The sequence below is a fragment of the Poecile atricapillus genome, chromosome 6, assembly GCF_030490865.1.
Source record: "Poecile atricapillus isolate bPoeAtr1 chromosome 6, bPoeAtr1.hap1, whole genome shotgun sequence".
Classification (NCBI taxonomy): Eukaryota; Metazoa; Chordata; class Aves; order Passeriformes; family Paridae; genus Poecile; species Poecile atricapillus.
This window is the reverse complement of record NC_081254.1, coordinates 21,679,739-21,693,491: the sequence shown is the minus strand read 5'-3', so window position 1 is coordinate 21,693,491 and position 13,753 is coordinate 21,679,739. Positions and strand designations below refer to the sequence as shown.

At 36.0% G+C, this 13,753-nt stretch overlaps 1 protein-coding gene across 1 annotated transcript in view; it reads right to left on the bottom strand.

Annotated features, from left to right (window-relative positions):
* Positions 1 to 2,141: 2,141 nt before the first annotated feature.
* Positions 2,142 to 13,753, bottom strand: part of KIF20B (kinesin family member 20B) — a 31,908-nt gene continuing 20,296 nt past the window's right edge. The window contains exons 20-32 of the mRNA XM_058842028.1: positions 13,200 to 13,338; positions 12,794 to 12,916; positions 12,261 to 12,321; positions 11,490 to 11,615; positions 11,067 to 11,203; positions 9,968 to 10,123; positions 8,898 to 9,074; positions 8,205 to 8,369; positions 6,711 to 6,914; positions 6,259 to 6,336; positions 5,357 to 5,504; positions 3,844 to 3,986; positions 2,142 to 2,368 (exon numbers count right to left, since the gene is read on the bottom strand). Of these exons, the coding sequence (XP_058698011.1) occupies positions 2,291 to 2,368; positions 3,844 to 3,986; positions 5,357 to 5,504; positions 6,259 to 6,336; positions 6,711 to 6,914; positions 8,205 to 8,369; positions 8,898 to 9,074; positions 9,968 to 10,123; positions 11,067 to 11,203; positions 11,490 to 11,615; positions 12,261 to 12,321; positions 12,794 to 12,916; positions 13,200 to 13,338 (1,735 nt within the window). The 3' untranslated portion in view covers positions 2,142 to 2,290. The remainder of the gene's footprint in view (positions 2,369 to 3,843; positions 3,987 to 5,356; positions 5,505 to 6,258; positions 6,337 to 6,710; positions 6,915 to 8,204; positions 8,370 to 8,897; positions 9,075 to 9,967; positions 10,124 to 11,066; positions 11,204 to 11,489; positions 11,616 to 12,260; positions 12,322 to 12,793; positions 12,917 to 13,199; positions 13,339 to 13,753) is intronic.

The following is a 13,753-nucleotide window of genomic DNA, read 5'->3' as shown; positions in this document are numbered from 1 at the left end:
CAAACTAACATGTCTTGTTCTAGATTGTTCACTATGCCCCTGCCTCCAATGTCATATTGTCAATAACTTTCAGATTTCTGGAATAGAAAAATCAGCTTAAGCAATTCACAGAGTGCAGTTAATCAGAGTCAGTTTCAATAGCCTTGTGATCACTTCAAGTTAGTGCTTGATTTTGCAATCTGGTCCTGAGTCACACTGCTGTCTACTGGAAGCATTTGTCCAGGTCTCATTAACACAGGAAGGAGACAACAGCTTCTATCTGATTAGATTCTTTTTTTCTAGATACTTTTTCCTCCCATGTGAGTATTTTCCCCTCTTTTCAGTGCTATCCTAAAACTCAAATCAAAGTGAGTAATACAGGATAGATGTAGCACACCTTTTGCGGTGGAATAAAACATTGATGATTTGAATACTCTTAACAGTATTCAAACTTCTGAAACCAGTTTCTCACAAAGTTCAAATAGTGTTAATATTGTAACTATTATATATTGAACTGGTTAAAAAAACTCTGGTATGGCTAATTCCAAATGCATCTGCTTCTATAAATTCCTTGGTTTAGTACTTGTGTAGTAGCTGCCTGTCTCTCCTGGGAACATGATTCTATGATCCCTCTCGAGATCAGTACTAACTTCCATATTGGCATCTGCATGCAGCAGTGTCTGATTAACACGAAGCAGTTAAACTAAATGAGGTATTTAAATATAAATATATAACTTCTCTCTTTTTTTCCACCATTCCTTTTCCTTCAGAACACAAACCTCGATATCACAAGTCTATGAGCAAGGAAAAACTAATTTTTACAGCAACTGTGACTCTCTTCAGAAAATAAAACCGTGTTCTACTGTCAGCTGCTTTTAAGGCTCGTGTCAAACACTCTCAAGTAACTCACTCATGTTGGCTTACTTCCACATGCTTGTATTCTTTGAGAAATTGAATCTGTAGGAGATCGCATGGAGATGTATTGCCAGCCAAGAACCTTTCAACTGGCTCATCTGACTATAGCCAAAGTATTAAAGGTAGCTCAGGGGAGAACTAGTATTTGGTTTTGCAGAGCCCAGGCAGTGTGCAATCATTTCTGGTGTCGCATTTCATGTGTCGGCACAACACATGGCAGAGCAGAAGTAGTTTAAGGGATATTGACCAAACCCCAGCAGTGTCAGGCTTCTGTGCCGATTGCTGCACGGGCAGGCAGGAGCCGGGAAAAAGACCTGGAGGGCAAGGACATGGGCAAGAGAATATAGTCCCAAGGCCCCGCTCTGAAGCTTCTTTTGCGGCTAGCTGGGATCAAAGGGGGTTAAAACAAAGCAAGGGGGGTAAAACAAAGCAAGGGGGGTAAAACAAAGCAAGGGGGGTAAAACAAAGCAAGGGGGGTAAAACAAAGCAAGGGGGGTAAAACAAAGCAAGGGGGGTAAAACAAAGCAAGGGGGGTAAAACAAAGCAAGGGGGGGTAAAACAAAGCAAGGGGGTAAAACAAAGCAGCCCCTCCGGCGGGCTCCCCGTGCCGCGGTGTCCCGGCGCCACCTCCCGGGGGCTGCGCTCCTCGGCGCCCGCACTGAACCCGGCCCCGCACGCACCCTGCGGCCACCTTTGCTTAAAGCAGTCTTACTTCTCCTCTCTCACAGCACGAAGCAGCTTTCAACCACGTTCATATACTTGCACGATCAGCGAAAGCCATCCTGTTACTGAAAGACCTTCCAAAGAATACTCTTCCCTTTTTCACTTTAATTCAAGAAAGTTACCCCCTCTTCATCAGCTCTCTGATCAAATGGTGCCACTGTTCCTCCTTGATTTAAAGGCTCAACCTCTATGCAGTAGTGTCCTCATATTTTCCTTCCAGAACCCTTTACTTGTAACTGGAGTGCCATAAGGATAATAATAAAAAAAAAGCATCCACCAAAAAGGAGCTGAACTTGAGGCAAGCCATTTTTTGAATATTTTAGAAGAATTTAAGGATCTACAAGTATCAATGTGTACTCATTTCTTTCCACTCAAAGTCAAGGTAGATAGGCTGCCTGAAAAACAGCAATTTAAACCACTCTACACAGGCATAGCTCTTACTGCATAACAAATATGTTATGAACACTTTCAAAGACACTGTTCCTAGTAAACAGAAGTTTCACACACAAGGTTTTCTGAACTTTGCAATTTTAATGGAGTCAGAACAATTCTATACAACTATATACAGATTCTGAAGCATGACTAAATATATATTGCTTTCTACACAGAATGAGCTGGAATAATAAAATTGGAATAGGTCCTAGCTAAGAAATATAAACACACTTTTGCAAGGTTATTTTGCTATTCTTGATCGCAGCCGTCGCTTGATGATTAGATGATCACTTTCTTTCTCTTTTTGTTCTACAAGGATCTGAAAAAGATGGATTAAAAGATGGTTATTCAGCATTTTTTCAGAGACAAATGACATTCACCTTCTACACCTGCATGCCCAGCAGAAGAGTTTTTCCCAGAATCTGTTTCCAGAGTTTAACCTGAGTCACTCTGGTGAAACTTATGCATTCACTGAGAGGGTGGTAAGTCAGTGGAACAGGCTGGCCAGGGAAATGGTGTAAACACCATACCTGGAAGAGTTCAAACACTGTGTGGATGTGGCCCTTGGGGATATGGTTTTCTGGAGTTAACCCAGTGGTGCTGTGTTAACAGTTGGGCTCAATGGTCTTAGAGATCTTTTTCAAGCTTAACAATTCTATGATTCTATTACCTTTTTTTGTCAGGGGTCTCCACGATACAGAGAATCTTAGTGCATCATGATAAGCGACAAATTCCACAAACATACAAAATCCCATTTTTGCCGGAATACCAAAGTCAAAAGAAAAATATTATCTGAATGCAGCTCTCACTTCTAGTCTCAGATATTTATTTTCTGATACAGGAAACGCTCAGAAAACATTTTCAGCTTCAATTTCTCTAGCTTTCTCTGACCTTCCCAGGATTCAGTCTTTCAGCTTTGTAGCTCATTTTGCTCAGCACTTCTGCCATTTTCTTCTTCCTCCTATGGACAACGTATTGGGTCCTGCTGCATCCATTCATACAATTTACAGAAAACTCAACAGTATGGGAAAATGCTTACTATAGCACAGGGAAGAAAGGATGGAACAGAATGAAGAGATGTACTTCCAACAGAGCAGAAAAATGCTGAGCACTAGTTACTGTCTAAACCACAAAGCTGGATTTCTGAAACAATACATCAAACTCTGGGCAGCCTGCAAGACTCAGACTGGCTTAGACAGAGCCACAAAATTAAAACAAATCCAGAAGGCTATTTAGACTGTGCTTTGAAAAGCATGGATGTATCCACATGCTATTATGCCCAAATGTCACTCAGGCATAAATGGAATTGAAAAATACCTTTGGTGCTCACCTGTAAAGTTAATTGTACATGCATACCTTTATTGTGTTTCAATCATGTAATTCCAAATCTGTGGATGCCTTACTGGTCTCTATTCTCCCTTTATGCTACACTTAAATGAACTGCAACTATTGGAAAAACAAATTATGACTTCACTGCTGTAGCAGAGAAAAAGTAATCCTCCATACACTACAAGTTATCTGTGAATCCAGATGTGAAGGTATCCCTATGACTGCTGTATCACCTACACAGTCAGTCAACAGTCAAAGAAATACAGGTGAGAAAACAAAAAAATAAGTAGAAAAGCAGAAAGACCAAAAGGAATGGCCAGGTAGAATAAATACGTAAGTATTTTCAAACCTCTTCTGTAATTTGATTAGACCTTCAGATTTGTCTTTTTCCCTGTAATAGTTATTTTTAATTTAAGATTACAGAAAAACATTAAAGTGGGAAAAACAGTAATCTTAATCACTTACTGAAGAACCAGGGGTATCCAGAGGGCAGTAAGTGTCTGTTGAATACAGCTTTCTCTTAGCACGTTTTGGCTTGAGCTCGTTTTCTTTGACATTTTCTAGTTCTGCAGACTTGGGAGAGCTTATTGTCTCAATAAGCTTCTTTGCTAGAAGACAAATTTTATCATAAGTACATACCATGGTTTTGTGAGCCTCAAAAGTTTTATTAAAACAATTTAAAAATTAAAGCAGTGTAGACCAAAGCTCAAATATAAAAATTCAGAAGTGGTATTTGACTACCAGTTTTCTGTATCTGAAAGCAATTTTCTGCAGCTTCAGGTGCAAAAGCTTAAAGGACACATTTAAACAGCACATTAAAAATCAATTAGGATTCAGATCTCACTTCAATACTACTAAGTTGAACAACAGGCATAACTTTTGTGCTGACAGAAGCACAGTGTATAGTCAAATATTTCTATACCTTTTTATAGTTTTCTCAAACTAGTACTAGCTCTATAAAGAGAAGAGTATGTGCGCTAGAAAAAAATAAAAATAAGAAATAAGCAATACTATTATACAAACAAGGAAACTATGCAGGACATGGTAAGAAATGTTACAAAACAGAACTCATTTGCTCAAATTAAGGATGAAATTTTAAGTAGTCTGACTTCGGCTTCCACTGATAATAACAAATACTGTGTTCATGGAACCAATATGACAAACATAGAAGTGTTAAGAAATTTCACAGTTATTATTGAGACTGTATTATGTCAGATAAATTATGATGTACTCTGTAGCATGACAAGCTTTCAAGTTGGTACAGGAGTTTATTTTAACTGTCCACATTAAAAAAAACTACCAACTTTGTTTTAAACAAGTAATAGTGTCTTTTAGAATTAAATACTGGCAATTCCTTGTGCCCTCTGCTAATTTTAATTCTTTTTTTTAAAAACACAGTAACCCGGAGATCATTATTATTGTAGGAAAGAATAAAAACATATCCTTCAATGGAAAGTCCAAGCAATTAATCTTCCAAAAGCTACACTTAAACTTATCAAAATCCATTAATTGCTCTATATTCAGTTTAGATGAATATATTATATTCATTTAGATGAATGACTTCAATGAAGTCTTCTAAATATTTTCATCACTGGCTTTCAGATTTCATAGGATTAATGTACATCAAAAAACATTAGCAAAGTTTCCACAGCAACAAGGGGTTGCTTATAGAAGAAGGTAAGATTTGGAGTCTGGATTCAGCCCTTGATCTTTTTAGAGCAGCAGGGCAAGTTTGTAAAACTGCTTTTTATGTGTAAATAAGTACAGAGCAACTCCAACATTTCGGGCCTAACAATTATAATTGCTTTTATGATAAACATGCACATATTTCACACTGCATCTTTGATTCCACTTGATTTATATTTCACACTTATCTAGGTTTTAGAATTTTGTGGTACTCAAAACCAAGACAATCTTTTCTTCTCTGCCATTGTACAACAACCAGAAAATAGGGAATAAACAACACTTTAGTACAAACCTTTAGAGTGAATAATAGCAGGAGAACTTTGGAAAAAATCACCAATCTTTTGTAGTGTCCCATCTTTCTTCTTAGCTGACTTTTTATTTAGGGTAGATTCTTGCCTTCTTAAGGGGCGTTCTTTTCTAAGAGATTGTGCAGTAGCTGTCTGTACAGAAATACAGGATCATTGTTTAAGCTGAAAATTGTCTTAATCCTGAAGTTTCATTTAATTTCATTTTACTTCAGTGTTATTTTCAAGCTGACACATTGAGCTTGGCTACTGACACTTTTGTTCAATTTAGTAATGATATCACTACAGTAAGTAATGTAGACAACCTCATTTTATACCTAGAAGAAAGAAAATTGCTGAAGTTTCACAGAATACAAATTAAGAGCATGAGTCATATAGGAAACAGAGGATTTTTTTTTTTTAAAGGCAGATTCAAAGTTGTAGAGTATTTTACTAGACAAGCTAATTATAATACTATATTATTTTAAATAAAAGATCTGATGGGGCAAATAAATAATTCACCCTCTGAGCCTGCCAGATTACTACTATGGCCTAAAATAATCTTTTTATAATTGCCATATATATATAAATAAACTTTAGTTTTATTTCAAAGGCATTGCCTATAAAACCACACTTTAATAACATGCTCAAACTAGTCTTTTTAACTACTCAATATGCAACATCCCTCCCCTTTGAATCACTGCACACTGCAGGTAGGACACTACACATTCTTGGCAAATATAGACCTTATGGCTTATAGAGCTTAGTGGAAGGACACCATCAATGCTGAAAAATCCTGTTGAAATACAGATAAGGATAAGGTACTTCTGAACAAGAATATTTTCTCTTTTCACAAGTCTACCTTTACAGAAAAGGCTAAACTGACTTAAAAAATGGAATAAAATCAAACCTTTTTTTTGTTGCTTGTAGATGGTGAATCAGCCATAGCAGGTTTTGCATTTCTCTTGTTCTCACTTGTCACAAAATCCTAAAGAAAATTAGAAGAAATTATAATTTATACCAACCACCACCAAAAGAAATTATTTTATAGAACTGATTTTTAATCCCACAAATCAGACCTGGAGACAGCAAGAAATGGCACTGTCTGGGAGAGAAAAACATAAAAGGTAAAGAGAAAGTGCAAATCAGACACAAGGAGACAAAGTCGGGATCAGCTGAAGCCTATGACCTTATTCAACACAGGCCAAAGACCCACCACTTGGGAGACACGGGGTTTAAATAATACCCTACATATATCCCTGGGATCTCAGCAGCAAATAACAAGTTAGAGTTTTAATAAATTATCAGAGTAATAAACTGAAAAGCTGCACAACAGATTTTGTCAGTTGGTTGAGTTCACACCTCGTTCATCTCTACACTCTTCCTTTTCCTCCTTGGCTTGAGCATTTTAACTGTAACTGGTGAGGTGCTGCCCTGGTGCTTCACCTCCATCTTATGGGGTTGCAGAGGTGTGAACTGGATTTCTATCTCTGGTTTTGGGAACCGACTCGTTTTTCCATCCTCTGTGGACACTTCAGTAGAGTCAAGGACAATTTCAGAATGGTCCTGGAAGTATATGGAAATTGGAAGAAAACAAGTTTTAAACTAACTGTGAGTTAAAAACTATATATAATACATATCACCCTGCACCACCCAGTGGATTGCAAAGTAGGTGTTCTATTTTCCAGCTGTTAGCTTTCAGAAAACTTAAAACAGAAGTGAAGAAATCAACTACAGCAGAGATTAAGCCTTATCTAAAACCCTTTTTGTTAATTTTTGAGCTTTATTGTATCTATGCTCACAGAATTTTCCTTGCTGAATTCAGCCTCATACTTTGTTTCAAAGTAATTCTTCCTCAAGGGCAGAGACCCTTAGTGATTGTCTCCATCTTAACTCTGCTGCTCCTTAGAAACTAGGCAGTAATAGCAGCTTTTGTGAGAAAAGAATATTTCTGTAGCTTATCTTTAGAGAGCTGTCTTCCCCTTCGAGAGAATTCCAGCTGTTCCACCCTGAAGGGTGAACCTCCTTCCTCTTGAAAAAGAAAATGATAAAAGCTCATTGAAAGCCAAAAGGTGATTCTCCAACAGGCTCTGCTGAGATTCTGAGAGGGAATCCCAGCAGCACTGCATTCCCAGGAATGGAGCAGACTAATAAAGTTGCCCAGGAATAGTGTCATTAGCTAACAAAGCTACACACAGGTTTCCTACAAGTGGAAGGAAGCAAACCCTAGTCTGCCCTGCTATTGGTCACACTTTCAAAAGGGTTTATATATTTTTCCCAAATGACTTATGTAATCATCAGCCACTTCATATGCATCACTCAGAGGTAAGTTCTCAAGAGCACACAGCTGAAGTCAGAGATAATTATTCATATGATTATACTATTACAGCATTTATTTCTACTTTTATGTACACTTCAAATACTGGTTTGGTTTTAAGTAGGATGCAAGATAATGTTTTGTTCTTATGAACCCCATGTGGGCTGGTTAGTCACAGAATCATCTCACTACACAATATGTGACAGCATGAAAGCGGTTTGAGTTGAAATCCCCTTAACACGGACATAATCAAACTGAGATGACACTACAAATAACACATCTCCAGAATCTATATAACCTGGACTAGTTAACTAGTTTTTGCCTCAGGTAGAAAGGTTCTATAATGCATAGAGAAGTAATATGCATTTAAGCACATATTTTCTGGGAGTGAGTGTGAAAGAACGAATAAGAACTCAGAACTGAAGATACAGGTAAGGTACAAAGAAGTTTTGGGAGATTCACAGAACTATATACAGAAATATATACTGAAAAAACCCAACAGAATTATTAATGTATCATTAATACACAAACAAACATACCTCTTTGCTTACAGACTGATCAGTTTTATCTTGTCCTTCTTCAGGTAAAGGTACTTCTGCCAAAGACTGAGGATTTTCATGGTTAGTCTGCTGTTTCATTTCCTTTATGAAGTCATCTTTCTCTGCCAGCTGTTGTTTCAGATCTTCTATGTCAGTTTCCTTATCCTAATAAACATAGCAAAAATTGTCACAAACATCAGGACTGTCAAAAAAAGTAATATATTATCATGAGCATCATTATGATTACTTGGTCATATCAGTTTTAGAACTGCAGGCTTAACCAGTCAGGTGTCCAATACAAAGCAAATAATTTAATGCCTCTATGTAAAGTGAAGAAAAGTCTTGTAAGGATCTGAGGAAACATAACGTAAAACTTTTATTTTGCTATACTTATTTAGAATTCTAAGTTCACCTTCCATTTGCTCATTAAGTTCTTGGTGCTATCAAAAAGACAAATGGGAGAGTTGTTTCAGATATCTAGTCCAAATTAACAAGACTGTTTACTTGAGCTACTGAATATTTTCAAACTCCAATTACTATTACAAATTCAGTTGCAAACAAACCTAAAGCTTTTCTTTTTAAATTAATTGCAAATGGTTTCAATATGATAGTGTTTAAGAACAAATACAGTATTTTGCAGAATTAATAGGTAACAAACTTCAAAAAATCACACAGAAGAAAGAGAAAATTGACCTTTTCTGAAGCTGTCAGTGCAGCCTGTTTCAGCCTTTCTATTTCTTTATCTTTTTGTATGCTGCTAGAAGCCAAAGTCTTGAGCTGTACTTCCAATGCTTCTACTAGTTCATCCCTTTCTTGACGCCACTTTTGAAGATTGCTGTCTTTCTTTACCAGCTGTGCAGCAAGTCTTTCCTAAATATTAAAAAAGGATTGTTAGAATACCACTTCTACACAGCGTCTAAACTCTTCTGCTAGTTTTGTTTTGCACTGTTACTACTATTTTATAGCTTTAGTAAACTTAAGAGCCTATATGGGTCTTATAAAGCTCAACTAGAACTAGTTTTAGTACACATATGCAGATGTAAGCCATGTTTTAACTAGAAAATCTGTATTTATACTCTTTGTGAAGAGAATTTTCTTTTTGAAAACCACAGCTCCTGTTTGCTCATTTCAAGATTTTATTAATTACAATTCTCAGGCAAGAAAAGTCGCAGATAAAGTAAAAGTAGTTGTAAGCTCCTAACATCCTCCTGTATTGATTGCAGGTCCACAAAGGTATCACTAACTACTTCTAGATGCACATGCAGTTTTAGAGTGCAGAGGTTCATATAGTAACTTCATCTGATTCAAAAATTACAACCATGACGCAGTCCAGCGAACAAGTAAGGGACCTTATTTAATACCTATCAGTCTCCCCAAAGCTAGCACATATTACTGCAGCATACTGTATTTTATATGACCAAGTATTTTCCAAAGTAAGCTTTCTTGGCTTTTAAGGAGCAATTCATTAAAGTGTAGGTTATTTATTGGTGTTTTAAACACAGTATGAAATTAAGACTTCATAGTGAGATGGCAGTTATAGAACAGAAAGGAACACGCATGTTAATTTCCATTATGTGCTAAGATTTTTCATTTTATGATCCTCCTATTCTTCCTTTTTCATACTGAGAACATCTCATCTAGGCGTTGTCACATGACAAAGCAAGGGACCTGACTAAGGCCAGCTACTCTCAAATACCCCTACTGTTCAACTCGACATGTGTTTTACTCTGTACTAAAGACACTACTGAGACAAAGTCACTTACAATTTCTGCTTGTTGCTTTACGTGGTGTTCTCTATCCTCCACAAACTTTCTCATGTCCCTGTTGCGATGGTTCTCAGCTTCTTTTACTTGATTTATGAGTCCCATTTTTTCCTCAAGCCACTTTTTTCTATCAGTTTGATACTTTGCCTCATTTTCCTAATTTGATGAAACCAGAAATAAAACCATAAGTAGAGAGGAAAAAAAAAAAAGACTTAAAATTCAGAGTACCATTGAATTGATTAATTTCAAAAACATAACAGAAACAGTAGCACAGTTTTACTCTATCATACTCGCAGGTACAAGTACTCATTTGTTCTTCTGTATTGCAGAAAATGATCAATTTTCAGCATTTCTTATTCAGACTAGCACATCTTCATGGAATAGTTTTTTTCCCTCAAAGCATTCTGGGTCAGTCACAGACACATATGCCAAAAGTAATGGTAAACAGACACTTCTGCCTTACAAACCCCCAAGCTTTTATGTGACCTTAAAGGACATGTTAGAAAACTAATCTCTGCTTCAAGACTGAAAGGGAAACAGTGCAGTACCGTTTGAATGGTAGGCAGAGACAGCATGTACCTAAGAATGTCACTTCAATCCACAGCAACTTCATCTCCTTTCCTATCACAATCAAACCTCTTGTCAGACATTCTGCCACATAAGACAGGAAGCACCTGTAAAGTTGCTTAGAAAATAAGTCTACTTTCTAATCCAAGGAGAGTTAGAGGAAAGTCCTTAGCCTTACACGAAGGCCATGCAGTAAACACAAGATCTTGAGAAAGACTTTGATTTATCAACTGACAGGAGAGATCCCTGGAACTGATTGATATCAGGAGCTGGATTAGGATAACTGTAAGAGGAAAGCAGCTACAGAAGCCCTGTGCATAGCAGTAGCATAACACAGGGCAGGGTACACTCTGCTATGGGGCATCAGTGATGCTGTATGGAAAAGATGCTCCAAGGGTTTCCTTTACCAGTGTAATGACTTGCCATATCATGCCCTAGGCTCTTGAAGACAGTGACACAAAAAACCCCTTAAAACTCCTAAATGGGCCTTATGGCCTTAGATTTAAGTATGAATTACATCATTATGTTTTACCTTCAGTTCTTTTTGCAGCTTTAATAATTCCTCATTTTCATTTATGGCTTTCTCCTCATTTTTGCTCATCTTTTGCTGCCAGTCACTATTGCACTGGTTCTTCAGCTCTCTACATTTCTGCTTCCATGCTTCCAGTTCTACGCAAAACACAAAATGAGTTTACATAATGTATAATTTTAAATATGTATTTGAACATGTTCCCATCCTTCTACTAAAGTTGCTTGGATTTATCAGCTATGATCAGAGACAACAGAAGCCTTTTAGGAAATTGCTATTTATAAATAAAAGTAACACCTTATAGCAATTAGTAATATAGCAATAGTAAATAGCAATTGATAAGTAAAATCAGAAATGTAAAGCAGCTATCACAATACACATTCAAAGCAATTTTCCTTCCCTCCTCCCTTTCCATGAAGAGATTACCCAAAACTAATCTGTTGGTCTCTTCTAATTTGGCTTCAAGCACTTGATCTTGTTCAGTCTGAGTCTGTTCTTGTTCTTCTAATGTCATCCGCATATCTTCAATTATTTTTTCCTTTGCACACAGATCTGAAAATTTGAAAATTAATTTACAGATGAACTTCCTCCTAGTTGCCACCATTCTCTTACAAACTGCCTTAGTTAAAAGCCATTTCTCCATTCCCTCAGATCAAAAGCTCTATTACAAGGAAATAGAGCATCTGTATTAAACTATCCACATTCCAAATTCTTAAGTGATTCTATTCTCACCAGTTTAACTTAGATGTGTGTTTTGGTGTTAAATATCAGATTCTGGTTTGTACTGCTATAGGAAACTAAGTACTGTTCAAATGGTAAACGTTCATCAAATCTGCAGAAACTTAGTGTTCATTTAGTCAATACTGAGATTTACTTGGTTTTATTTTAGTTGTCCATTTTCACAAAAGCATGAACTAGCACAATGTTGTGTATGCTAGCACAAATAATTTCTCTGCTTACATTTCTTAACCTGAGACTGTTTCTTTACTTACAAATATATCTAATAACAATTCAATAAAAATTACTTTCTGACTGTGAGATTTTAATGTCCAGGTTGGAATGTCTTCGTACTCATAAATATACAAGACACTCCAAATTTGTTATTGACGTGATCACTCATGATGTAATCATTACGTTGTCATTGCGTACACCCAAAAAATAATATTAGTTCTTTCTGAAATAATAGTTTTTCCTGACCTTTATGTGCTTTCTCATACTGTTTGGAGATTTCTTCCAGCTTTTCTTTATTCAACTGCTCCTAAATATCACATTGAAAGCAAATTAAAGAAATTAAAACATGCTGAATGAAACAAATACATGCTAGAAATTAGTAGTTTTTCATTTTGAATTTAATAAATAATAAGTAAAGCATTTAAGACAAATAGTCCCAATGAGTAAGTTCTTCATATAGTATAAAGTAGCATTCCAGCCATTTAAAAAATAAAAAAGAGACATTCCTACTAACACATCTAAGTGTCACTAATCAGAAACTCTGCAGGTATTAAGTATTTATTTACTAGACCATTTGTCAAATTGTTTTAAATAAGTCTTGCATGAGAATTTCTTTAAACATTTTTCATTCATCTGTTAAAACTAGTTTCAGCTGGCTACTCTTATTTTTACCCCAGCTTCTGTAAGCTAAGCTTTCTCCAGTTGCTTGGAAAACTTGCCTCATTAGTAGATTAGTTAAAAAAAATTAAAAGCAGGTAAAATTTGATAAAATAAAATACCTTTTTAAGTTGCAGGATTGTGCGCTGTTTGAACTCTAATTCTTCACTAAACTGCTTTTTAATTTTCTCAAGTTCATTAATTTGTTTCTTCAGGGATTTCTCCTGAGTTTGCATTGTACACACCTGCAACAAGACAGCAAGCAAAACTTACATTTATTTATAAGCCTTTTACAATCTGTCTAAGTTATCTAGATAACCATCTACCTTTATTTGAGCTAAATGTTTGATAGCATCTTCATCAAGTTTCAGGGGCTGGTAGTGCGCAAATGAAGATACTCTAAATGTATCATTCAAAATAACCTTATTATGAATCTCTTTTAATATCCATAGATTGAGATTTGCAAAACAGGTTTTAATAACAGAAGCCTAAACTTTTAGAAGAAACATTTTGCCTATGGTTACCAACCTCTTTTTGTACTTGCTGAATTTGTTTCTTGGCATCAGAAAATTTCTCTTTCAAATCTGTGTATTCTTCCTTTTTCCTCTGCAAATCTTTTTTCAAACTTTGTACAAGGGCAGAGCTTTCAGAAAGATCTTTATGTAGCCTTGGGTTAGAAATTAAGAGACATTAATAACAGTAGTCTTGTTAGCTCAGGCTCTTTTCAGGTTTTATTTCCAAATAGAGTCTCAGCTCTATCAGATCAATGACAAGCTTTATAATTTTACATTCGGATTTCAATATCTATTAATATGAGCCTACAGTAACAAACTACACAGATTCACTTCTAAATTAAGCACAGCAACCACTTTTATCATTAGGTGACCTTACGAATCAGAAAAGCCCAGGCTTAAAATAAGTTTAAAATTGCTAACTACATCCCAGATCTTGTAAGTATCAAGATGAATAAAAAGAAAAGTGAAAAAACCCCAATAACATTGCAATATATACTGCCATCCCAAGTTCTGCAAAGTAAGGAATAAGTTTGATTGGTTTATTTTTAAGTAATCATATTTATTTCA